Raw genomic sequence first — 27,974 nt, forward strand, 5'->3', positions numbered from 1 at the left:
AGCCCGGGTTCGATCCTCAGCACCACATACAAATAAAGATGTTGTATCCGCTGAAAACTAAAAAATAAATATTAAAAAAAAAAAATTTAACCATAAGTTTTGGTACTGTATTTAGTAAGCCTTAAATAAATTGTGTGTGTGTGTGTGTATAATAAAAGCTAGGCATTGAAAATGCTGGGAAAAATGCAAAAATGCATGGAAGGTATCTGCAGGTTATAGAATTATACTTTTATATGATTTTAAAATTCATTGTCAGCATTTTCCAATTGACAATTTAAAACAGCTGACAAACAGGTTGGGAGAATAGCTGCATTAAAATTGTCTGGTCTATTTTTAATATTTTAATCTTTTTAATTACAGAGAAAAGTTATACCTTAGTATAAGGTATTAATTTTCTTCAGAATTCAGGCAATTAATGTTATCTCATCTTGTCATGGAATGACTCTGAGTTCTGATGTTAATCCGTGGTGTTCAAGAAATGGTAGTATCATAAAGAGGTCATAACGAATTCTTTTTAGTATTGAAGTGGTTTTGCTTACAGTCCAGGAAAAAAACTAGATTATGCTGCTTTTCTTCTATGATTTCCTTTATAGTTGTTTTCTAAATGGTAGTTTTGACCCTCTGTGGGAAGCCATTCTCGCACGTGATTGGGCACTTCCCTGATTGGGTGTGAGGCGGTCTGGCTAAACTGTGTTGGAACTAATCCCCACCCTCTCTAGGTGCGAGAGCCCATCCGTGTTGGGGTGTGACTGACACTGACCTTGGAATGCCGTCTCCCTTGACCTTCATTGGAAGGAATTTTCCCCTGAATTTCTTGTTCCCCAATAAAAGGCCACTCCCTGGCTTGCTCTCTCTCTCTCTCTCCTGCTAGTCTGTGTAAACCTTGCTGCCCCACAGGGTGGCTCTAGGCAGGAGCCAGAGGGGAGAGCTGTCTCAGACCTGGTCAAAGAAAAAAGGTAAATTGAGTTTGTGTGTTTATTTTGATCTCACTAGTTAACTTCTATTGCTTCGAACCACTTGTATGAAGACAGCGTGCTGGTCGCGCAGTGGAACCCTCAGTCTCCTTAAAATTGTTCTTGCTGCATTTCTCTCTCTCTCTCTCTCATATATATATATTTTAACCTTTGGTTTTAATACTATACTAGGGATTGAATCTAGGACCTCAGGCATGCTTAGACAATCATTCTACCACTGAACTACATCCCCAGCTTTTTTTTTTTTTTTTTTTTTTTTTTTTGACAGTGTCTCCCTTACTTTCCTGGGCAGGTCTCAAATTTGTGGTCCTCCTGCTTTAGCTTCCCAAGTAGCTGAGATTACTGGTGTCTGCCAGTATGCCCTGCTTCAATATATTTTTTTGTTTCCCAAGCCTCAAGCCTCTATGGGTGACTCCTAAATATGACTTCTGCTTGCTCTATATTCATACTGCCAATAAATTCTCTCCCTGAAGATTCAAATTGAAGATGTTCAGAATGCTTATTATTTTGTTAATGACCACTCTTCTGTTAGCTGAAATTGAAATCTGTACAACTAAGATTATCTTCTTAGTCAATAAAACCTACAGTTCTTTTTCTGAATTGTTAATAATATCCAACTTCCACTTTATCTTCATTCTTTTTTTTAATTTATTTTTTAGTTGTACACAATACCTTTACTTTGTTTATTTATTTATTTTAAATATTTTTAAAGTTGTTGATGGATCTTTATTTTAAGTATTTGTATGTTGTGCTGAGAATCGAACTCAGTGCCTCACAAATGCTAGGCAAGCGCTCTACCACTGAGCCACAACCCCAGCCCTGTTTATTTATTTTTATGTGGTGCTGAGGATCGAACCCAGGTCCTCGCGCGTGCTAGGCAAGTGCTCTACCAATGAGCCACAACCCCAGCCCTTTATCTTCATTCTTACTATGCTAATTTAGATATCATTTGTCATCTAGATTATACTTTTCTCCTATGTGGCTATAGTGTTTTTATATATGTTATAAGTAATAAATGTTTAACATATTAAAAGTATAAAAATGCCTGTTCTCCAAAAATAATGTACAATTTCTTCAACCATTTCTACATGTATTTAGATTTTTACAAAATTATTTTTGTTTTACAAAACAGGTTGATAAACATACATTGTACTGCAGCTATTTTTAGTTTTTTTCCCCCCACCTCCATGGAGCCAGGCAGAATACTGGGGATTGAACCCAGGGGTTCTTTACCACTGAGCTACATCCCCAAGTCCTTTTAACTTTTTATTTTGAGACATGGTCTAAGTTGCTCAGGGCCTCACTAAATTACTGGGGCAGACCTTAAACTTGTGATCCTACTGCCTCAGTCTCCCAAATGTGTAAACCAACACACTTGGCTAATTTCTTTTTCATTGTAAATGTTTTTGTCATGTCACATATCACACATCTACCATTCTTTTTAACAACTGTTAAATGGATGTACCATGATTTTGATTACTTCCTTGTTGAGAGACATTTAAGCTATGTAACAAGTTATACAATAGCAGTTAGGGGATTTATGTTGTGGAGAGGGGAGCACAGCCAGCCTTTAGGGACTCTGACAGAACAGGTAACAGGCTCCCCAACCCCAGTGCTTGGCAGATGAACTTTAAAGCATTCTGACTACTAATTTTTTTCTTTGCTCAATTTAGTTAGAATCAGACTTCATGCTTATAACCTAAGGGCCCTAATTTTCCAGGTTTTTCTAAATTTTCATTATTTTGAACTAGTGCAATAAATCCTTAAACATTTTTTAATTTCTTGGGCAAGTATATAATAACTTATTTTAGTGTTTATCATGTATTGTAGTTTGTCTTATTTGTCTGCTGTACTGTCCTTTAGGAGCAATAACCACTTCTCATTAATCTTGGAATCCCAAGTACTGTACTGTCACAATGTTTTTATATATATATATATACACAACACACACACACACACACACACACACATACATACATACACTGGGGGGATTTAACTCAGGGATGCTTTACCAATGAGCTATATCCCCATACCTTTTTTTTTTTTTTTTTTTTTTGAGTAGCCTAAGGCCTTGCTAAATTGCTGAGGCTAGCCTCAAACTTGTGATCCACCTGTCTGTGCCTCCGAGCTATTAGGATTACAGGCCTGGGATACCACCCCTTGGTGCTCAAAAAAATTATAAAATTGAAGTAGAATTCACATAACAATTAAAAAATGAAAAGTGGACCTTTTAGTATAGCATTGTGCAACCATCACTTTTTCTTTTTAGTGAAAGCATTTTCATTCCTAGATTAATCATATCTTGTCTGTGGATCATGCCATTTAAAACCTTGTTGTTGTCTACTCCTTTAAATCTGAACGTGTGGTATTCTAGGTTTTTTTTTTAAATTTGTCCACTTATTTCGTGGACAATAACTTTATTTATTTTTATTTTTTTTTAATGTGGTGCTGAGGATCGAACCCAGTGCCTCACATGGTAGGCAAGCACTCCACCACTGAACCACAACCCTAACCCATATTCAAGGTTATTAATTCCCTACATGCATACTCTAAATTGTGGTACTAATAAATAGCTGTGTGCAATAAACCGGAAAGGAAAAATGAGGTTCAAAGTAGGAATTTTATGTATGTACATTGACTCACAAATTTCTGCAATACATGTGTCTCTTCTGGCAGGAAAATGTAGAAAGCAGATCCCACGTATAGGAAAGGTGAATACAGCTGAGATCCTTTTCAGTAGTTACAGGGCGACAGCTCAACTCAATTGGCAAGAAAGGAAGCCTGGGGTGTTTGGTCAGGTGTCTTCATTCGTGGTCTGTCCTCCAACCAGCGAAATGAGAAACACCTCTCCAGTATTCACAAACTGGAGCTTTGCCAATTCCACTGGGCTAGGCGGAAAGGTAGTCTTTGAATCGCTTCCTCTCAGAGAAAGAACTACTAACCAGGAATTCTCCATTCGAGGATTTCTAAAGGTGTTGACCACAGACCATCTGCAGCGGGTCACCGCGAGTGGTTCCTGAAAATGCCGATTTCCTTACCCACCCAACAATCTAGTAGGAGTCAGAATACCTTGGGGTATGGCTTTGAAGTCAGCGTTTTCCACAATCACCCCAGGTAGCTCTAGTTTTTGGCGCGCTAACTTTTGAGGCTAGTGCGGCACCGCCCCTCTGAAGCCGGGCGGAGCCAGGCGAAGCTATGAGTTAAGGCGACGCGCGCCAGCTTGCGGCCCAAGGCATGCAACCCTGCGGCAGCTACTAGTCAAGTCTCGTGTACGCCCCCGCACCGCGGGAACTACGCGCCCGCTTCTCCTCCTCTCCCGTTCTGGACGCATGCGTATGGCGTCTGCCCGGGCTGCCGCGCTCTAGCTCCCCTGGTTACCGTTGGTGTTTGCGAATTCTCTGCGGCGCCTTCTTCGCCTGTGACCAGCGCCCTCCGGGGTCCAGTGGCAGTTCAGATACGCTCGCGCCCGCGTCACGTGGGCCGAGGCGCTCTTGCTGTCCCTCGCTGGCGGGTGAGGCGGGAGGAAGGAGCTCTGGCCACCGCTCGCTCTACCTCTGTGCCCCAAGGCGGGCTCGCGGATAAAAATGGCGAAATGGGGGTAGCCCGTACAGAACCTGAAGCGATGGGGCGCGCAGGTTGGGCAGTTGTCGGAGCCCCCTGACGCGGGCCCAGGCTGTTCTTGGTGATTTGACCTGGCGACCTCGGGTCAGCGCCTAACAGGGCAAACCACGGACTCCGCGGGTCGCCGGGGGCCCCGCCGAGAGCCGGAGGCAATGGATGAACAGAGTGTGGAGGTGAGGGGGGGTTGTGGAGGGTGGTGGTTAGTCTCCCCCGCCACTTTGTGAGCGTATTTTATTCGGGGCGCCATTCCCTCGACATCCTTCTGGTAGGCGTCCCCCTAGCCCTTGCGGTGGTTGCCGCTGCGTGGAGCGCTGGCCCGGTGCTCGTTCTGTAACCCTTTGGGTTTCTCTTACTCAAGACTGTTCCGCAGTCAGGTGCTGCGTATTCTGGTGTTTTCAGGATATCTCGGCACCTGTACTTATCGCCACCGAGTTATTTGCAAAATACAACCTGTGCAGAACAAAACTGCAAATTCATCAGATAGACGTGCCTTGCTACTCGCCACTACTACTTGTACTTGAGAGCGCATCCACATCTCGCTCCGAATGGATAATCATTTTTCCCTCCCTGTGTTAGATTTCGCAGGCTTCTGCCTTTCCTAGATTGAGATATACATACATACATATACATATATATATCGTACTGTCTTATTTGACCGTAGCATCTAGAACAGACTTTCATATCTGATTCTTGTAAGTTGTGATTTCACATGGTTGGGATATTTTCATAAGTCCTCATGGGCACAATTACCATGGGCATAATTACATAATGATTGCCTAATTTCGAACCTTTCAAATACTGAAATAAGAAATCCTTGCTTCTTGATAAGGGTAACTGTATTTTGGACCCCTCCACTTGAAACTAGTTCTTCTAGTGATCTTTTTGACCACCCCCAGTGAGCTAAAAGTCTGCCTCTTACAAGTTCTATTCCTGCGTTTATGATTAAACTCATGAGTAATTTTCTCCTTAATTCCCCAAGTGAAAGTATTATAAAAGTTTTGTAAAATTTCCTTGTTTTAGGAGAGTTCAGTTCTTCCGAAATGGAATAAAATTAAATGTCAAACAAACAAAAAAAGCCATTTTATGCGTTTTCTTGTTTTGTCAGTTGCTTCCTAAATTGATTCAACTGAGGTTTGCAAAGATAATAGCATTCAATTTACAAGTTGTTTTTTTCTAAGGCCCCAAAGAGTTGCCACTGTAATTTTCAGTAGGGGGTAGATTCTCAGTCTTAAATAGTTAGTTGGTCACAGTGTCAGGACAGAAAATCATATTTCTGGATTATGAATTAGTTTATTTCTGGATCAAAATACACTGCCAATGGGATTCATGTTTTTCTAAAATGTTTTCCTTTTTTTTTTGGCACTGGAGATTGAACCAAGGGGCATTTTATCACTGAGCTACATCCCCAGCCCTTATACATTTTTTTTTTTTTTTGAGACAGGATCTCTCCAAGCTGCTTAGGGTTTCACTAAATTGCCAAGACTGGCCTTGAACTTGCAATCCTCCTCCTCCTCCAGCCTCATGAGTCACTGGGATTACAGACCTGCACCACTGTGTTTGGCAGTATTTGTCTTCTTAATTATAAAAGCAATTTTTCTTTTGGGAAACTGCAGAAAAAATAAACAATATTGTACATTTAGCCACACAGACTGCTTTTTTTTTTTAGCATAATAGATCATTAGCATTTTTTCTGTATCATTAAATCAAACACACTTGTTTTTCTTTTTGCAGTACTAGTAATTTAAACTAGGGTCTAGCACATGCTAGGCAAGTGCTGTACCCCTGAGCCACATACTAAATTGTCTCTTACTCCTGTATTTTTTTTTTTTTAATTTATTTTGTGGTACTGGGGGTTAAACCTCCGGGGACTCTACCACTGAGCTATACTCCTTATCCCTTTTTTGAGAGGGTCTTGCTAAATTGTCCAGCCTGGCCTTGAACTTTTGATTCTTGTGTCTCAGCCTCCCAAGAAGCTGGGTGGACCACCTTGTCCATCAATCAAGAAATATTTTTAGTGACTCTGTCCTATAATTACTATAATTTACTTAATATTTGTACACTGGGGCTATAGCTAGATTCTTGCCATTATTGTTAATGCTTTGTTGAAAACATTTGTAGATAATCTTTGCATTTCATACATTTTCCTTAGAACAGATTCATTGTCAAGCTTAAAAAAAAAAAAACACACAATTCCCCGACCCCCAATTTCCAGGAGGTATTCTGAGGCACCCTGAGCCTTGACTAGCTAATTTCTGATTGGGAATATAGTTAAAACTAAGGTGTTAGCTCAGAATAAATGTAAATGGTCAGTGAATTATTTTTAGCATGTTTTAAACTTTTGATTCAGTAGTCTTATCTTGGGATTTTATGTCTTTTTTATTATTTTAAGAGCATTGCTGAGGTTTTCCGATGCTTCATTTGTATGGAAAAATTGCGGGATGCTCGCCTGTGTCCTCATTGCTCCAAGCTTTGTTGTTTCAGCTGTATTAGGGTAAGTTGTATTTCTTTTTAAATGCGTTCAGTTTATGTATGATCTTCTGTAAGGATCAACCATTTCCATGTCTTTTTTCTTATTTTACATTTTGAGTCCTTTTAAAAAATGTCTTTTAAATGAAGATTCTTTAATATACCACCAATTTGTATGGAGATAAATAGTGCTTCTGGAAATAAAGTTCACTGTAATTTTAATATATTTAAATTATTAACTTCTCTATACATTTAACAAATACTTGTAAACTGTTTACCTGCATTATGTTTGGGGTTGAGGAATACTAAGATAAATGACAAAGTGCCTTTTTTGCAAGAGCTTAAATAAGAGAATCACATTATAATCTTACAAGAGACCATAGAGATGGATATAATCTAGTGGTTTTAAAATTGAATACAAGCTAAGTGCAGTGGTGCACACCTATAATTCCAGTGACTCTGGAGGCTGAGGCATGAGGATCACAAGTTCAAGGCTACCACCACAATTTAATGAGAACCTGTCTCAAAATAAGAAGGTAGCATAGTACCAGGGCAGGGCAGGGCAGGGTGGGGTGGGGTGGGGTGGGGGTAACTATCACTTGAATACAAGGGAATCCCTTAAAATTGTGGGAAAGCTCAAGATATAAAACAGAAGAACTTATTTTGATTGTGGGGATCCAGGAAGACATTTGCAGAGCACAGTTGAAAAATGTCTTGCTCACATTACTCTTGAGATATTCCTTTACTGAGAAAATCAAAGCCTTCTAATGTGCTCTTCACCTGAAAATTTGTTTCCTTATTCTTTCCTAAAAAAGATAAATATCCCTTTGTCAAGAATAATATTTGTACCACTTCAATAATTTTCTTCCAGTCACACATACAGCAAATGTTGGACCTAGGTTTGAACCCATTAAGACTTTAGAGTCTGTCCTTTGCCTCTACACCATGTGCTTCTAGTAGAGCTAGGTTACATATGATGTTCTCACACTGATAAAAGGAGAGAATTAAATGTATTAGCCTTGTTTCCTCAGCTATAGGATTCAGATAACACAATCTGCCTCACAGGGTAGTTAGGCATTAAATGGATAAAGCTAAAAGAAATTCAGAGATTATAAAGCATCATCCACTTGTAAGGTATTATATCCTTCTGGTTGTTAAAACATCAACCAATACACATAGCATTTGTTTTATAAATAGTGGAACTGTAGCCTGAGAGGTTAAGTGATATACCTCCATCACCATAGCTCATTAATTGGTAGAGTGTAAATCTGGACTCAGTTCCTTTTAATGAAGGTCTTGTATGCTTATAATCTCTGATTATTAGTTTATACATCCTTGAATCTTTTTTTCTTTGTTACATTCCTCCTGTCTCTTAAGTGCCTTTTTTTTGGGTACTGGGATTTGAACCCAGTGTTGCTCTACTCTGAGATACACCCCTAGCCATTTTAATTTTAATTTTGAGATAGGGTCTGCTAAGTTGCTGAGATTTGCTTCAAACTTGCCTTAGCCTCCCAAGTTGCTGGAATTACAGGAATGTACATTCATTTCTTATATATTGATGCTGGCTTTCTCTATTCTGAGGTTTCTGGAAAAATGTGTCTACTTTGGGAAATGATTAATTTTTGCAGGTTTTTGTTATCCACTGTATATGGGTCCTAGATCTATTCCTTCAGCTTTGACTTGTTTTCCCCCCTCCCTCAGTACTGGGGATTGAACCCAGGGATGCTCTACCACTGAGTTACATCTCAATTCTTTTTTTATTTTTTATTCTGAAATCGGCTGTCTCAAATTTGTGATCCTCCTGTGTCCACCTCCCAAGGTGCTGGGATTATAGGTGTGCACCACCATGCCTGGCAAAAGTAAGTCTTGAGTAAGGGGAGGTTAGAGAGACCAATATAATCAGCATTTAGATTGTATTTAAAATGGAGAAACTAGATGGGAACACTCAAATTATCTCCTGTGGGAACAGAATTTAGGTCTGAACTCTGGGGCATTCTAACCATTTAGAGGTCAGGAGGAGGTGAGCAAAAGAGACCAAGCAAGAGCCTAATCTCTTTAGTTGTGTTTTATGGTTCTGACTTGGGAATCAGTCATTGGATTTCAAAATGGATAGGTTATTGGTGACCTGGTGAAGACTTAGTGGAATAGTGAGGATGAAAACCTGATGGGAGAGAGTGGGAAGAGAAAAAGCAAACATTAAAAAACTTTCAGGAGAGGCCACTTGCAGTGGTGCATACCTATAATCCCAGTGGCTCAGGAGGCCAAGGCAGGAATATTGAGAGTTCAAAGCCAGCCTCAGCAAAAGTGAGGCTCTAGGCAACTCAGTGAGACCCCTGTCTCTAAATAAAATACAAAATAGGGCTGGGGATGTGACTCAGTGGTTGAGTGCCCCCGAGTTCAATCCCCAGTACCAAAAAAACCTTTTAGGACANTTTTTTTTTTTTTTTTTTTTTGATACCATCTTTCTCATCCAACTTTTTTTGACCCCCTTGATTTTTAGCATTGGTAGTATTGCTTATAATTATTGACTTCATTTTGTTTTTATTTTGCTAGTCATTTTTATTAGGTAGAATTTTTAAAAATATACATTTTGATGTTTTCTTTCAGTTGAATACGTTTTGATATAAGTATATACTTGTAAAACTATCACTGTATTCGGGTTATTGAATATATCTATTATTCCCCCAAATTTTCTTGTGCCTTCCCTCTTGTAGTTACCAGGAAACCACCAACTTGGTTTATGCTCTATAGATAAGTTTTTTTTTTTGAATTTTATACAAATGAAATAATACAATATGTACTGTTACTGTTATGTGTTTGACTATTTTCACTTGGTAAAATTATTTTGAGGGGCTGGGGAGATAGCTCAGTTGCTAGAGTGTTTGCCTTGCATGCATAAGGCCCTGGGTTTAATTCCCAGCACCATAATCAATCAATCAATAAATAAATAAAAATAAAAAAAGACAGAAGTGAAATAAAAAAATTATTTTGAGCTCCATCTACATTTTATCAGTAGTAGTCCTTTTTATTGCTGAATAGTGTTTCACTGCATGCATATGCCATGATTTGCTATCCACCTGTTGATGGACATGTGGTATTGTTTTTTGCTATTACATGAAAAGCTCCTATGAATATTTGTGTACAAGTCTTTGAAGAACTGAAGCTTTATTTTTGCTTGGATAAATAGTTATAGAATGGCTAGATCATATTAGTAGATGTGTGTTTAACTTTTTAACTAAATTGCCAAACTGTAGTTGAATCATTTTACATTTTAAACCAGGAATGTATGAGAGTTCTTTTTCCTCCAAATTAATGCTAGTACTTGGTATGTTCACTTTTTTGAGTTTTAGCTGTTCTAGTGTGTATAACAGTATCTCATTGTGGTTTTAGTTAGTATTTCTCTTGAGTGATGATCTTTCCAGTGTCTGTACAAACACTTTATACTCCTCTTTGTGGCAATAAATATACCAAAATTTGCCATTTTATCCATATTGTTCACTTGTGTCATTAATTATATTTGCAATGTTGTACAACCATATCATCATTTCTAAAACTTTCATTGCCTCAAAGTCTTTACCTATTAAGCAATAATTCTCCATTTTTCCCTTTCCCCAGTCCATGGTGACCTCTAATCTGTCTCTCTGAATTTACTTATCTAAATATTTCATGTGAGTGAAATCATACTGTATTTGAGTTTTGTTTTATTTAGCATGTGTCCAAGGTTCATTCAGGCAGCATGTGTCAATGTCATTCTTTTTTATGGCTGAATAATCTTCCATTGCATATGTATACTGCAATTCATGTATTTGTTTTTGTTGGTTGATTGACTCTTGGGTTGTTTTCACTTTTTGGCTATTGAATAGTCATAGGTGTATAAGTATCTGTGTCCCTGTTTTCATTTCTTTTGATTATGTACCTAGTAGTGGAATTTCTGGGTCATACGGTAATTCTTTGCTTGACTTTTTAAAAATTGTGGTAAGATTTAAATAATGTAAAACTCTCCATTTTAACTTTTATTTTTTTTGGTACTGGGGATTGAATCCAGGGACGCTTAACTACTGAGCCACATCCCCAGCCCTTTTTATTTTTTATTTTGAGACAGGGTCTTTCTAAGTTGCTTAGAGCCTCACTAAGTGCTGAGGCTGGCCTTGAACTTGGAATTCTCCTGCCTCAGCCTCCTGAGCCACTTGGATTAAAGGGGCGCTTAATTATTTCTAAGTGTACAGTTCTGTGGTATTAAGTACATTATATTATGCAGCTGTCACCACTATCAATCTCCACTACTTTTTTCATCATCCCAAATTAAAATATTATACCCACTAAACAATTACTTCTCATTATTCCTCTCTCCAATTCCTTGGTAACTACTGTTCTACTTTCTATCTCTGAATTTCATTATTTTTTTCTCAAAATAATAAAATTGCCATATTTATTTTGTGATAGGGTCATGAATAGAAGGTAAAAATGCCACTAATATTCAGAGAAGGAAAAGCTTACTCTCCTGGGATGTACATGTGTTGGTGTTTCTTTTGGACTGGGGATTGAACCCAGAGGCTCTTTACCACTAAGCCACATCCTCAGCCCTATTTTTTATTTTATTTAGAGACAGGAGTCTGACTGAGTTGCATAGGGCCTCCTTGCTGAGTTGCTGAGGCTGGCTTTGAACTCTTGATGCTCCTACCTCCACTTCCCAAGCCTCTGGGATTACATGTGCCACCACACTCGGCTCAGTTTGTATATGCATGTGAAATGTATGGCAGTAGTTGTTTGGGGATTGAACCCAAGAGCACTCTATTTATTATTGAGCTACCTCCCAGCTCTTTTTCACTTTTTAAAAATTTTGAGGTCAGGATCTGCTAAGTTGTCTTGGCTGGCCTTGAACTTGTGATCCTCCTGCCTCAGCCACCAGAGTAGATGGGAATACAGTAGTGTGCCACCACACCTGGCTGGCAGGAAGGATTTATGGACCATAAGCAAAGGATATTCTGCTGGGATTATAAACAGATACAAAAATATGATGCCAAGAGTGGCATGTATTGCAGCAATCAGCCTGTTTTTAGTTCTTTTTTTTACTTGTCAATGGACCTTTATTTTATTTATTTACATGTGGTGCCTCACACATGCCAGGCAAGCACTCTACTACTGAGCTACAACTCCAGCCCAATGTTTTGACCATATTAAAGAATATGGTGAGGTTATTCCCTATCATAATTTGAACCTTTAATAAGATTATAATGTAGCAGTGTAAGGAGAACAACAAATAATCATAATAAAGTGTTGTAAATAAAATGAAGGGGAAAATCATGAGACAAACTCATTAAATTTGATTTATAAATACTGAATATATATATAAATTAATGGTGTTTTTACAATCAAAATCTAATTCTTCTACCTCTTTAGCGCTGGCTGACAGAGCAGAGAGCTCAGTGTCCTCATTGTCGGTAAGTACTTTGCTACAATCATTTGTGAATCCTAAAAAAGAGTAAGATTACAGGGTTAAAGTGTGCCTCAGGATTCATAAAGGCAAAATTTTCTTTGCAATTTACTGTACTTCTCATTAATATGCTTGAAGAGAAAATAAGTATTATGTCTAAAAAGAAATGAAACACTAATTTCCCTGACTTAAGATTATATAGGATGTATTACATTACTTGGCATGTTGTACCCCTGCCTCTCATAGAAAATTATCATGTGACTTCTTAGCTATTTATAATTTAAATAAAAGTTTACATATTTTTGGTTTAAAAATATTCATGATAAATATTAATATGAAAAGGCTTTAGGTTCTATGGGGTATCATGGCACATATGTGTAATCCTAGCAACTTGAGAGGCTAAGTCAGGAGGATGACAAATTTGAGGCCAGCCTCAGCAATTCGGTGAGATCCTGTCTCCATCTGGGACCCCCTCTCCACAAAAATGGGGGAAAAAAAAGGACTGGGGATGTAACTAAAAAATAGCCCACCCCTGGGTTCAACCCCATACGGGGTGGGGGAAAGTCTTCTGGTTGTACTATTTTAAATCCTATGTTTTCACAAAATACTTTCAGAAGAAATTGTTATGTGTAGTATCTATTCTTTTTCTTCTTTGTAGTGTTAGGGATTGAACCCAGTGGCACTCTACCATTGGGCTACATTTCTAGTTATTTTTGTGGTGGCAGGGTGAAGGGGGGGTGGCACTGAGGATTTCAGGTGTACTTGGCCACATCCCAGCCCTTTTTTGTATTTATTAGAGACAGGTTCTGCTAAGTTGCTTAGGGACTCGGTAAGTTCTTGGGGCTGGGCTTTGAACTTGTGATCCTCCTGCCTCAGCCTGTTGAGCTGCTGGGATTATAGGTGCGCCCCAGGTAGTTTTTATTTTGAGACAGGCTGTCCCTAAATTGTAGAGGCTAGGCCTCTTGAGTAGCTGGGATTGTAAATGTGTACCACCATACCTAGTATGGTATCTGTTTTTCTACACACTTTTTTTTGTATATACTGATAACATATCCTTATGCTTTTTGTTACACTACACAGATACAATACTGTTAATAAAAATGGTAGATATCTTTCCTTGATTGTATGTATGTGTATATGTGTGTGTGTGTGTGTGTGTGTGTCATTTTTTTTAAAAAGCTTGAGTAAACACAGTGGCACATACCTGTAATCCCAGCAACTTGAGAGGCTGAGGCAGGAGGATCACAAATTTGAGGCCTTCCTCAGCAACTTAGTGAGGCCCTGAGCAACTTAGCAAGACCCTGTCTCAAAATAAAAAAATAAAAAGGCTGCAGATATGACTCAGTGGTTAAATGCCTCTGGGTTCAATCTCTGGTACCCCTCACCAAAAGACACAAAAATGTTTGAATAATATTTCCCTCTGTAACTATGTAGTTTTATTTATTTATGCCCATATTGAGAAACATTTAATTTGTTTCAACTTCTGGTTATTTCAAATAATGGTGGCAGAGTGCCATCTTTTGCCCTTGTTTCCTCCAGGATTATTTACTTTTCTCACATGAGTTTGTGAGAAAACCAGCACTATTAAATGAAACGTCCTGTGATGATGGAAATGTTCTCTATTTACACTATTCAATATGGTAGCTTCATGTGGCTCTTGAGCACTTGAAATGTGTCTTGTTTGTCTGTGTAATGAAATTTTATTCTTGTTTTTAATTTTTTTTTTTTTTTAGTTGTAGGTGGACACGATAACCTTTATTTTTATGTGGTGCTGAGGATTGAACCAGTGCCTCATGAGTGCTAGGCGAGTGCTTTACCATTGAGCCACAACCCCAGCCCGTGCCATTTTATTCTTTAAAAATTTAAGTAAGATAGTCACATGTGACTAGTGGCTATCATTTTTTGTTTTATATCGGTGGTGGTGCAGATCAAATCCAGGGTCTCGCACATGCTGTCACATGCATTGTACCATTAAGCTCTACCATCAAATAGTATTCCCTGTGGCTGTCATTTTGGACTGTACAACTTTAGACTAAGGAGTTGAAAATTCAGTTCATAATCTGAATTATCAGTATTTTTTGTTTTTAATATATGTTGTATTAATGTGAATATAAGTTGAAAGCATTTTTTCATTGTCTTTAGTAGTATTGTGGTATGAGTGTGATTGTGAGCTCTGTTTTGAGGAATGTGTTTATTTCAGAAAATAATCTCATTTTTCTCAGAATGTGTGTATGGATTTTCTCTGCAGTGCTCCTCTCCAGCTTCGAGAACTAGTAAATTGTCGTTGGGCCGAAGAAGTTACACAACAGCTTGATACTCTTCAGCTCTGCAGTCTCACCAAACATGAAGAAAATGAAAAAGACAAGTATATTCTCAGTTTTCTTGTTCAGTATCTAATAGATTTTGCCATGTACTATTTTTTAAAATTTTTATTTTTTAGTTGTAGATGGACACAATATCTTTATTTTATTTATTTATTTTTATGTGGTGCTGAGGATCGAATCCAGGGCCTCGCACACGTGAGGCGAGCGCTCTACTGCTGAGCCATAACCCCAGCCTCTCCATGTACTATTTTAATGACGCGGTTTTTACTTTTTGTTTGTTTGTTTGTTTGTGTGTGTTGCTGGGGATTGAACTTGGGGGCTTTGTGTGTCAAGAAGCACACACTCTGCCACTAAACTGAACCCTAATGATACAATTATATTAATATTTAACTGTTAATCATTTATAATTGAGAAATTTAGCATTTCTTAATTTTCTAATGCTTTCATTTTTCTGAAGGTATTTAAAATGATTCATTCTTTCTTTGTTTTTGGTACTGGGTATTGAACCTAGAGCCTTGTGCATACTGGGCAAGCACTCTACCACAGTTCTCTGGCTCTTATTTTGTGATAGGGTCTTGCTAATTTACCCATGCTGGCTTCAAACTTGCCATCCTTCTAGTTCAGCTTTGCAAGTAGTTGGGATTATATGCATGTAATGATTAATGCTTATTATGTTTTATTTTTTAAATTTTTTTTAGTTGTAAATGGACACAATGCCTTTATTTTATTTATTTATTTTTTATGTGGTGCTGAGGATCGAACCCTGCACCTTGCACGTGCTAGACGAGCGCTGTACCGCTGAGTCACAACCCCAACTCCTTTTGTTGTTTTTTTTAAACATTTATTTCATGCTATGTATACACTTACGTATGTAGGTACTAGATTATGGGGATACAAATGCAAATGATACATGATTTATGAACCTTAATATAGTGATAAGTTGTTGGACACTGCCGTGGGAGCAGAAACTTTGAGGGACAAGAATGGTCTTTTGGTACATGATTAACTATTTTGATCATATTTTCAGGGATATGAGGAACAGAAAATGAGAAGAAAGACCTAGTAATATAGCAGTAATCTGTTTTATAGATTAAGAAACTATATAGTTAATTGGAAGGCAATTAATAATAAATTAGCAGAGATTCCAGTAATGTTGAATGTTTAAAAACAAAGTGCTTGCGTCTGCAGCATGTACACTTGAAATTGAAATGATACAGAGAAGATTAGCTCAGGATGATGTGCAAATTCATGAAGCATTCCATATTAAAAATAAAGACATGTCTCTTTCTATAGATGCACAACATGTTAAAGCAAGAAGTTGAAACATCAAGGGTCATTATAAAAAAAAATCTTATGTGTTCCTTCATTATGATAAGCCAGAACTGTAGAAATGGAAGAGGCTTAAAATGTTAATGATAATTCATAATCAGAAATAAAACCTGGTGTTTCTACTATTACTCTACTAGTTAAGCTGGAACTTTTTTTTTTGAGCAATCTTATTGAGTTGCCCAGCCTGGCCTCCAACTTGTAATTCCCCAGCCTCAGCCTCCCAAGTAACTGGGATGTATGCCACCATGCATGTTTAAACTGGACTCTTGAGGCTTCCTGTTATTTCTAGTATTAAAGATGTCACACTAAAACTAATGATTTAATCTTAAATTTTCTTTATAACAAATTTCATAAGTAAACATATGGGTATTCTGGGATTTCAGGTGTCACTGTTTGGAAACACCCTTTACCTTTTCTTGGACCTCTCTTACTGGATCCTCCATAAAAGGAATGGAGGTGTGCACAGTAGCGCATGCCTGTAATCTCAAGAGACTTGGGAGGATCACAAGTTCAAAGTCAGCCTCAACAATTTAGCAAGGCCCTAAGCAGTTTAATGAGACAGTGTCTCAAAAAATAAAAAGGGCTGGGGATGTGGCTCAGTGGTAAAGTACCCTTTGAATTCAATCCTTGGAACCAATAAATACATAAAAATAAAAATTAAAAGGATTGGAATTGCTACAGTTTACTAATCTGCCAATCTCTTTTTTGGTACTTGATGCCTCCTGGCCCCCTTGGTTTGCTGCAAGTATGTATAGACTACTAATTAAGAATTGTTCTACCCAGTGGCCCTAGAGACTGAGACAGGAGGATTGAGTTCAAAGCTAGCCTCAGCAACCAGGAGGCGCTAAGCAACTCAGTGAGACCTTATGTCTAACTAAAATACAAAATAGGGCTGGGAATGTGGCTCAGTGGTTAAGTGCCCCTGAGTTCAATCCCTGGTACCCACCTCACCCCCTCACCCCACCTCCACCTACCCCGTCAGCCCCCCATCACCAAAAAAAAAAAAAAAAATTGAATTGTTCTGATAAATGGCCCACATTGCAAAAGCTCATCATTACTAATCAGTAAGGAAATGCAACTCAAATTTTTATCCTTTAGGATGGCTGTTATTTAAAAAACTAAATCCCACAAAAACCTTTATGTAAGCTTCAGATAGAATCTAATATGCTGCTTCTTTTCTTATTTGCTATTATAAATTTGTAAAATCTTGGATATTATGAATAATGCTTCTATGAATTTGGTGTCCATGTTTTCAAGACTCTGCTTTCATATCTTTTTGGTATATACTCAGAATTGAAATTACTAAGTCATGTAGTAATTCTATTTTTTCTTTTTTTGATACTGGGGATTGAACCACAGGATGCTTTACCACTGTAGCCCCAGCCTTTTTTTTGTTTGTTCTTGAGACAAGGAAGTTGCTGAGGTCCTTGCTAAATTGCTGAGGGTGGCAGTTCTCCTGCTTTTTCCTCTCAAGTCACTGATTATAGTCATGTGCCACCATGTTCATCTAGTAATTATATTTTCTTTTTGGTGGTGATGCTGTGGATCAAGTTTAGGGCTTAAGTATGTTAGACAAGTGTTCCACTGTTGAGCTACATCCCAATTTTTTTATTTTACTTTTTGAGAGACCTCTGTACTATTTCTATGGCAACCACACCATTTTACAGTCCTGCCAGTAGTGCAATAAGGGTTTTAGTTTCTCCACCTCTTGGCCATTGCTTGAAAGAATTTTTGTTATTAGTTTTTTGATATCATCATCCTAATGGATGGAAGGTTTTGATTTGCATTTCCCTATTGATTAGTAGCGATGAGCATCTTTTCATATGCTTGTTGGCCATTTGTATATTTTCTTTGGAGATATACATATTCATGTTCTTTATTTTTAAATCTGTTTATTTGTGGGGTTACTGTTATTTATTCTGGAAATTGAACCCTTATCAGATTTTTTTCTATTTTGTAGGTGACAACCTGTAGTGACATTTGTAGGTCACTTTGTAAGTGACATTTAAAAAAATTTTTTTGTGTGTGCTGGGAATTGAATGAATTTGTATTGAATGACCTTGTATTTGCCAAGCAAGCACTGAGTTACATCTTTAGCCATTGTTATTTTATTTTGAGGCAGGTGTTCAAACTGGCCTCAAACTTGTGATCCTCTTGCCTCAGCCTTCCATATTGCTGGGTTACAGATGTGCACCACTGTGCCCAGTTTGTGACTTTTGATGCTCAGAAGTTTTACCTTTGTTACTTGAGTTTTTGGTGTGATATCCAAGAAGTCATTGCCAAATCCAGTTTCATGAAACTTTTCCACTTTGTGTTTTACTCTGAGAGTTTTATAGTTTTGGTTTTATATTTAAGTTTCTGATCCCTTTTTAGTCTTTTCTTTTTTCTTCTTTTCTTTTTTTTTTAAATCTGATATAAGAGTCTGTTATTACTCTAGTAGGGCTGTCATAACAGTATCACTGACTGGGTGGCTTAAACAATAGAAATTTATTTTCTCACAGTTCTGCAGTCTAGAAATCCAAAGTGCTGGCGGGTTTGATTTCTGGTGAGGCCTCTTTCCTTGACTTGTAAAGGATTGCTGCTGCTTCTGTTATTGCACAGTTTTTTGTTGTGTATGTGTGCAGTGTTGGTGTCTCTTCCTCTTCTTATAAGGACATTAGTCCTATTGGATTGGATCTCCTCTTTATGACCTCATGTTGTCACCTTAGTTACTTCTTTCGTAAGGGTCCTATCTCTAAATATGGTTACATTGGAAGTTAAGGCTTCAACATATGAATTTTTGGGGACAGTTCCTTCTTTAACCAAATATAACTTAATTATTTTGCTTGTGGATAGCTGGTTTAATAAAAAAAAGTAAAATTTGGTGTTTATTTTCCATGAGGATCTGGTATTAAATGTGCAGTTAATGATGTCTTGATTATCATTGACCACATGTAGAAAAAGTGCAAGCCTATGTGTTTATGTATGTGTAGATCAAAATGTAATGTAGGGTAGCACTTATCACCTGTAGTGATGTTAGGAAATGGAGCTGAATTTTTGCTTTATTTAGAAAGAAATCTTCAGTATATACGTTTGTAATCTAAATTAATGAAAACATTAATAAAAATTTTCTACACATATAATTCTTTAGTTTAATTCACAGAAGCCCTGGAATACATTTTATGTTTTTGTTTATGTAATTGTTTAAAATTGATTTATATTTGCCCAAGCTTAGGATTTTGTTGAAGTAATCATATTTTAATTTTAATTCGAACTTTTTTTCCATAATGTATAGATGTGAAAATCACCATGAAAAACTTAGCGTGTTTTGCTGGACTTGTAAGAAGTGTATCTGTCATCAGTGTGCACTTTGGGGAGGAATGGTAAGCAGAACAAGTTTAGTATATTCTTTATCTTTAGAGATTGGAAAGCATTGAAATATTTGTTGGATTTAGTTAGGAAAAAAGTATCATTTATTCTACTGAATGAAAATTAAAATGCATCTAATTTATAAACGCCTTATTAAAGGTATTGTATCTTCTGTTATTCCAGAAGTACCTCTTTTTTTTGGTATGGGGAATTGAACTCGGGCATTGGACCTTTTTTGGTATGGGGGAGTGAACTTGGCCATTGGACCTTTTTTGGTATGGGGGATTGAACTCGGGCACTGGATCACTGAGTCATATCCCCATTGAAGATTGAATATACATTGAAGATTGAATATATATTGAAGATTTCCCCAGCCCTATTTTGTATTTTATTTAGAGACAGGGTCTCACTGAGTTGCTTAACGTCTCCCTTTTGCTGAGGCTAGCTTTGAACTTGTGATCTTCCTGAGAAGTACCTCTTTAGGTGGAGATATTTGACGTAGGATGTGTACCTCTTATTTGAATATCTTACTCTGTCCATAAAATGCATGTTCATGTTAAACCATTCTTCCTTCTCCCCCTTGCTGGGGTCCAAATATGGTTCTTGTATATCCTAGACAAGTGATTTCAACAGTGAGTTACTCCTCTTAGCCCTGTCATTATTTCTAACTCTTTTGTTGTAGGATCACCTTTCATTAAAGGCCAGGTAATCTGGTATACTGGATATAGTTTACAATTTTTGTTTCTTTAAAATGGAGCAAAAACTTAGATACTCATGAGACAATCTGAATGCATATATCTAGATTTTATAATTTTACTCCATTTTTAATTTTTTTCCATCATCTTGTTTAAGAGCAATTTTTTTTTTTTTAATGGGCTCTATGTTTCCCAGGCTGGCATTGAACTTTCAAGCTCAGGCAATCCTCCTGCCTCAGCTTCCCAAGTAGCTGGGACTATAGGCATAACTCACACTGCACCTGACCTTTAAAGCAAAGCCTCATATGCACATTCTACCACTGAGGTCACCCCAACCCCACACAAAAGATTCTTGGGAAAATAAATGACAGTGGGAATGGAAGTGGGTAGATACATAGAATGATCTGTTAACCATGAGAATTGATCATTCTTTTTGTGTCAGTATATTTTACGGAAAGAATGGCTGGCTGAATTGGTTGAGTAGCATTCATTTCAGTGAGCTTTCTGTTTGAATATGAATGCTAATGTGCTGATTAGAAAAAATAAATTCCCAAAATTTAATACTTAAATACATGGGTTTTGTAAGGAACAGTGGACAGTTTCTTTCCCATACTTTCTTTAAGTGAGCATTTAAAAATCCACATCTCTTTTCTCTCAGAGACCATACTGGTCGGTTTGGCTAAATTAGACAATTCTAGTTAAGAGTTTATTATAGGAAGTGTTCTTATCATAGAAATAGGAGGTTCTAATTACCAGTGATGGATTAAATTACTAAAATCGGATACAAAATTATTTTTGGGTTTTTAATGCCCCCAAAATGTTCTTCAAACTGAATTTAACTGAATTCTTTAAATTGAATGTTATGCTAACTTTTATCAGACTTATATTTCAAAAGTAAACTTTTGTAACACAAGAAATGGGTTCATTGCTTTTGTTAATTATCTACACTGGGTTTTTCAAGATCTTTTTTATTCAGTCACTTGTGCTAGAGACTGGGGATTTGGTGATTATGAAGATATATCAAACAGTTCTATATTTAAATCTGTGTAATACATTTTGGTAATAATAGAGTTGATGAGAATACATAACTATGGGTGCTGATCCTGTAACTATGGGCTTAGCTGCAAGGATTAGTGGAATTAATAGCTGCTAAGATGGAGGAAAAATGAAGGAGAATTATTTTGAATAAGAGGGAGTAACTTTAGCAAAGGTCTGCTGGGAAGAAGTTTTGAGGACATGGAAGAAGACATGTTGTTGCCCAAGAAAAAACGTGGTTAATAAGGTTGCAGCCAATGGTTTAGACTATAGTTAAGAATTTTTTTTTTTCTTTCTTTCCATGGTGCTGGGGTTCAGCAAGTGCTCTATCTGAGCTCCATCACTAGCCCAGTATTTTGGTTCCTTCTGATGAGTCAAGATTTCTAAATGTGAACAATTTTTCTGAAGTCCATTGTTTACAATCTTGAGGAGTTCCTACATGGGCCAGGTGACTTTATGTTAGCACTGTCCTACTTTAACAAAATAAATGTAACTAAAAAAGATGAAATTCATTTGAAAATATATACCAGTTTATTAATGTCTATGGAGTGTTAAAAAGGATTATAAATGCAGATAAGATGTGAAAATGTTCTAAAACTACTCTTGTTAATTTAAATAGCATGGTGGACATACTTTTAAGCCTTTGGCAGAAATTTATGAGCAGCATGTCACTAAAGTGAACGAAGAGGTAGCTAAACTTCGTCGACGCCTCATGGAACTAATCAGCTTAGTTCAAGAAGTGGTAAGACTACTCCCATAAGATTTTTTTCTTTCTTTCTTTCTTTTTTTTTTTTTTTGATGGTACTGGTATTGAACCCAGAGTTGCTCTACAATTGAGCTAAACCCCACCCCTTTTTATTTTTAATTTTGAGGGTCTCGAAAAGTTGCCCAGACTGGCCTGAAAATTGTGATCCTCCTATCTCAACCTCCTGGAATTGGTTATTATAGGCATGTGCCATGGGCACCCGGCTTATTATTATTTTTATATTCTATGCTAATACAGAACATAATGCACGAATATAATAATGTGTATATACAGTATATAATAATGCATGTGTATATAAATACAAATCAATTAGATGTTGAAATGAAGATTTGAAAATTAATAGGCTCATCAACTTCAAACTAGTGGAGGAATTTGGATACAAATTCCTGGTCATAGAGGAAATAGTTGAGCCAGAGAATTATCTTTTATGCAGAATTAGAGACAGTGAGTTAAAGAAGCTTATATGTTACAGATTAATAATGGACTTCCAAATAGTATCAGTATTGTCTTTTAGTAGAATTATTATGTTATTCACTTTGGATCTCTAGCTTTTGGAAGGATTTCTGCTACCAATGAATAAACTCTTTTTTCTGTTTTCCTTAATTAGGATCCATATAGTTGAAAGAGTAATATTGAATACTACTCTTAAGATACTGTATGGGTCAAACAGTTTGGGTAATATATGTATCATTTATAAAGTAATTTTTTTTTATTTTTTGGAAATAATTTGATGATCTTCAATAGTGAAGTGGAAAATATACTTTGGATATATTCTGTTTAAATTGACAGAATGACAGTTGTAAATCTTTGTGTACCATTTCTAACTTAAGAACAGATATTTGCTTTGTTTTACCCCTCAGAAATTGAGATCCAAATCATCATTTGTAATATTCTTTATACAGAAAATAGTATTATTGAATTGCATGTAAGCTGCATTGTAATTTTGAAAAATGAGCAAGTTGTATGGTTTCTATTTGGCCTTCATTTCATCACCTTTTGGTATTCCCTTGTTAACATTAGGAGACTATTTTGTTTGAGACTCTTGATCCTTATATTTACAAAATATTATCAAATACAAGAAAGATTGATTTTTATTTTCTGTGATATGCCATTTTGAAATATTTGAAACATATGTTACTCTACAATCTTGGAAATAAGCCTTTTCTTTTCGTATGTAGTTCTGAAAACAAAACCAAAATAACTTTTATGAACTGGAGTATTTAAAAATTGTTTTCATTTGTTTTAGGGTATTTCAGGCTGTGAACTTTTACCTTTTTTATTTTTGAAAAAGTTTATCCTATGAGGGATTTGATAGGAGCTTCTCGTATGACTTGTGTATATGTTACCTAAACCATTTTTTTTGTAATTACAAGTCTTTTTATTGATATTTCTGTTAAATTATCATATGTTTTATTATGATTTATTTTTAAGAATCTTTCTAATTGATTTAGTTGAAGATACAGAATTTTTTAAAGCAATGAGTTACCTATGTTATACTAGCAATGTAAGAGTGGTATTATATGTTTTGTAAGTTTTAAAGAGGTAGTCAATTTTTTTTTTAAAGAATTTAACCTTTATTTTTTATTTTATTATTTATTTTAAATGTGGTACTGAGGATGGAACCCAGTGCCTCACACTCAGTTTTCTACCACTGAGCTACACCCTAGCCCTAGTCAACGGACTAATTTCAGTGATTACACTGAGGTCTCTTTGCTTCTATTTTTTAAAGTTCCCCAATTAAAATTATTTTACCTGTTTTTTTTTCTAGGAAAGAAATGTAGAAGCTGTAAGAAATGCAAAAGATGAGCGTGTTCGGGAAATTAGGAATGCAGTGGAGATGATGATTGCACGATTAGACACTCAGCTGAAAAATAAGCTTATAACATTGATGGGTGAGTGTGGGTTTTTGTTAGGTGTTTTTTTCTTTGTTTTGGGGAGTGTTTTTCTATGCTGCTAGAGTACGTGGTACTTTGAGCCTCCTGGAGGTTCAATCTTTGAAAAATAAGGTTGGTGAGTTGGTACAGTCTAGGAAGGACTCTTGAGATTTTAGATAGTTCCTTGTTAGATTCTGCCCATATGTCCAACTTGTATTTAGAAAGCAGTGGAGAGAAAAGTTTTCATAGATATTTGGGTAAGAGTTTTAATAGCCTAGCCAGGGACCTCATTGTTAGCTTTTGTTTTTTTCCTCCTCTTTTCTAAATCCAATAAAAATTTCCTTTATCCTATCTTCATTGAAGATGAAGAACTGACATTTGTAACTATCAGCATAGTCCTCTCAGCTTTTTATTAGAGATTTAATCTTTTCTTTTTTTTTTTTAAGTATTTATTTATTTTTAGTTGTAGATGAACGCAGTACCTTTATTTTTATGTATTTTATTTTTATGTGGTGCCAGGGGTGAAACTCAGTGCCTCATGCATACTAGGTAAGTGCTCTACCACTGAGCCACAACCCCTCCCCTTAATCTTGGTTTTTAATTCTAGTCTCATTTTACGTCTAATTCGTATTTATTTATATTTATTGCTCAACTTTTTGGTTTTTCAAATATTCCCTCCTCCTAAATTGATTATGGAACTTAGGATTGAACATAATTTTTTTTTTTAAAAAGAGAGAGAGAGAATTTTTTTTAATATTTTTTAGTTTTCGGCAGACACAGCATCTTTGTTTGTATGTGGTACTGAGGATTGAACCCGGGCCTCATGCATGCCAGGCAAGTGCGCTACGGCTTGAGCCACATCCCTAGCCTGAACATAAAATTTTAAACATAAAGTTTAGGGAAAAAAAATGCTAGTTTGTTTGGCATGGTTTGATTTAGTGTCTTTGAGCTTAACCTGTAATTTTAGTCCATCTAACATTTTACTGATGCAAAATCAGCTTTGCATTTTTCATCATAGTGTAACATGAAATACATATACTTTAGTAAGGTATGAACAAAGAATTTTTTTATTTGCTATCTTTTATTAAGATGCAGATATCCTTGAGTTTGGATATTCATGTATTATTTCACAAATTGTCTTTGCATTACAAAAATATTTAGTCTTATAAATCTATACTGATCTTAGTGATTTTCAAGACCCAACGGCAGATCTTAAAGAATCATAACTTTAGATTGAATAGTACAGCTTACCCGCACAGTGGAGCAATTAGAAGAAACCTATAGACATCTAGTATTTTTTTTTTTTTAATGGTACTACTTTAGATAAAAGAAGTGTAAATGAAAATCATAATTTTTGTTAGGCCCTTAGTCAAAGTTAATTGTATGTATAATGATCTTATATTTTCAGACTTTAAAATGATGTTTGAGACTTTCTTAATTTTATTAAGCCATATAAAGTGCTGGGATGTTAGTATGTACTAGCACTTTTAAAACTGAAGCTTTCTTCAGTGATAATGTGATTTTAAATTGCAGCTAAGTATACATGATTTGCCCTTGCTTTTGTTGAATGAGTTTGCCTCATTGCTTCCTTTGTTTAATTGAATTAACTTAAAATCAAACAAGTCTTTAGTACAGATCTGTTTTTTGAAGACAAGATCTTACTACATTGCTGAGGTTCAGCTTGTACTTGAAATCTTCCTACCTCAACCTCCCTTCGGTTGCTGGAATTACAGGCGTGTACGATTTCACCTGGTAGCAACTGTGTAGTTTACATAGTGGAATGATTTCCTTTTCCAAAAATTTAACCTGCCCCCTGTTTTTGTGGTTTTCAAGTGATTTTTCATTATGAAAAGTTATTGCAATTTGAAATATCCAAGGTTGTTTTTATAATTAAATAGGATACTTTTAGGCTTAGAATAGCTCTACAATAATCTTACTAGTAGTTGGTTAGTATTATGAGGAACGTCACACTTTGATTTATATCTCAATTTCTACCACTAATTATTTTCCCCCCAGAGTACTGGGGATTCAACTCGGGATTATTCTAACTTGGAGCTATATACTCAGTCAAGTAAATACCCAGTTGTAAATATACTTTGGGGATATATTTTAAAGTTGACCTTTTCACTTTTTCTTAAAACATTTTTTGTTAGTACATTCAGACCATTTTTTTTTTCATAAACACAAAGTCTGAAGGACTAGAAGCATTTCTTATGAATTAGCAAAAGTTTCTATTTTGAAACAGTTATTACTAAGTTGCCCAGGCTGTCCTTGATTTTGGGATCCTCCTGCCCCAGCCTCCTAAGTATCTGGGATTACAGGCATGTGCCACTGTACCTGTCTCTACCACTAAATTTTAAGTTGATTATATATGGTAGTATTGCCCAAAGTGCTAATGCTTTAGGACTATAGGATATGGTGATGGTAGACATTATCTCTGATAATATAATCTAACTTCCATATTTTTGCAATCAAGAACTTGTAATCATTGGACATGGTGGCACATGACTATATTCCTGGACACTTGATAGCAAGAGTGTAAGGTCAGTGCCACCCTGGGCAATTAAGCGAGGTGCCATCTCAAAATAAAAAAGCCTTAAGATGTTGCTCAGTGGGGGCTGGCGTTGTGGCTCAGTGGTAGAGCGCTCACCTAATATGTGTCAGGCACTGGATTCAATCCTCAGCACCACATAAAAAAATAAATAAACAAAATAAAGGTATTGTGTCCTTCTACAACTAAAAAAAATTAAAAAAAAAAAGATGTTGCTCAGTGGTAGAATGCCCCAGGTTCAATTCCCACAAATAAAAAACTTGTGATTTTGGCTTCAGAAAAATGAAAAAATAAAAGGTCTGTATTGTCTCCTTTCATCAAATAACACTACTTTATGGGGCTGTGTTTGTGGCTCAGTAGTAGAGCACCTGCCCAGCATGTGTGAGGCAGTGGGTTCAATCCTCAGCACCACATAAAAATAAATAAATAAAATAAAGGTATTGTCCATCTACAACCAAAATAAATAAATAAAAAATGTTCTGAAAGCACCAAAAATAAACAAAACAAGCTGGATTGGTGGTACACACCTGTAATACCAGTGATTCCAATGGCTGAGGCAGGAGAATCCAATAGCTGAGGTCAGCTTCAGCAGTGTAAGTAGATTCTTGTCTGGAGCCCAAGTTTGGGGACAGCCTTGCAACTTGGTGAGGCTCTATGAGACAATAAACAATAAAAAGAGCTGGGGATATAGTAGCTTAGCTGTATAGTGCTTGCCTAGCATGTGTGAGGCCCTGGGTTCAATCCCCAGTACCAAAAGGATAAAAAAAAATCTAGAGAAATTAACATTTTTACTTCAAGTATATTGTAATTGTACTTCTTTTTTTTTAATGTTGGAGGTGGAATCCCAGGCTTTTATTGTATGTTAGATGAATTTCATACCCCTAAATTGAATTTCTTCTAAAAGTACTTCAGATTAGTTCTAATTCTATAATGTTAATTTCAATCCTTTAAATTCTAGGAAAATCTTTAGAGTAGCCGTAATAAATAATTTTTCTGTACTTGAAATGGATTTGTTTTTATTGAGTATGCTTTTGGAAGTTAATTTCTTTCTCAAACCAGTGATGAGTTCAATATTGATGTTTTGCTATATTTAAACAGGTCAGAAGACATCTCTAACCCAAGAAACGGAGCTGTTAGAATCCCTTCTTCAGGAGGTAGAGCACCAGGTGATGAAATATTAAATGTAATGGTCTTTATCCATTTTAATCCATATTTCCTTTTTTTGGTACCAGTGATTGAACCTAAGGGTGTTTATCCACTGAGCCACATGCCCTAGCCCTTTTCTGTTTTTTGTTTTGAGTTGGGGTTTTGCTAAGTTGCTTAGGGCCTTGCTGATGGCTGGCTTTGAACTTTGGATCCTCTTGATTCAGCCTCCTGAGTCTCTGGGATTATAGGTATGCTCCACTGTGTCTAACTTTCCATATCTCGTATTACAAGTTCTTTTTTTTTTTGAGAGAGGGAAAGTTATGTCTGATCCATTTTATTGTCTTTCCCATTCCCATCCCACCTCCCTTCCCTTCATTCCCCACCATCCAGTCTGGTGAACCTACCGCCCCC

The 27,974-nt window shown here is 36.4% G+C and overlaps 1 protein-coding gene across 7 annotated transcripts in view; it reads left to right on the top strand.

Annotated features, from left to right (window-relative positions):
- Positions 1–4,323: 4,323 nt before the first annotated feature.
- Positions 4,324–27,974, top strand: part of Trim37 (tripartite motif containing 37) — a 141,095-nt gene continuing 117,444 nt past the window's right edge. For 4 of the 7 annotated variants that reach the window (XR_007343444.1, XM_015495400.2, XM_048792069.1 and 1 more), the window contains exons 1-8: positions 4,324–4,768; positions 6,985–7,086; positions 12,462–12,502; positions 14,744–14,860; positions 19,423–19,510; positions 21,846–21,968; positions 23,761–23,884; positions 27,516–27,583. Coding sequence is in view for 6 of the 7 variants with exons in the window: in XM_015495400.2 (XP_015350886.1) it covers positions 4,748–4,768; positions 6,985–7,086; positions 12,462–12,502; positions 14,744–14,860; positions 19,423–19,510; positions 21,846–21,968; positions 23,761–23,884; positions 27,516–27,583 (684 nt within the window). In the remaining variant the exon portion in view is untranslated. The remainder of the gene's footprint in view (positions 4,769–6,984; positions 7,087–12,461; positions 12,503–14,743; positions 14,861–19,422; positions 19,511–21,845; positions 21,969–23,760; positions 23,885–27,515; positions 27,584–27,974) is intronic. The other 3 variants (XM_048792075.1, XM_048792090.1, XM_048792093.1) reach the window with 2 other exon arrangements.

Source organism: Marmota marmota, unplaced genomic scaffold, assembly GCF_001458135.2.
Source record: "Marmota marmota marmota unplaced genomic scaffold, marMar, whole genome shotgun sequence".
Lineage (NCBI taxonomy): Eukaryota > Metazoa > Chordata > Mammalia > Rodentia > Sciuridae > Marmota > Marmota marmota.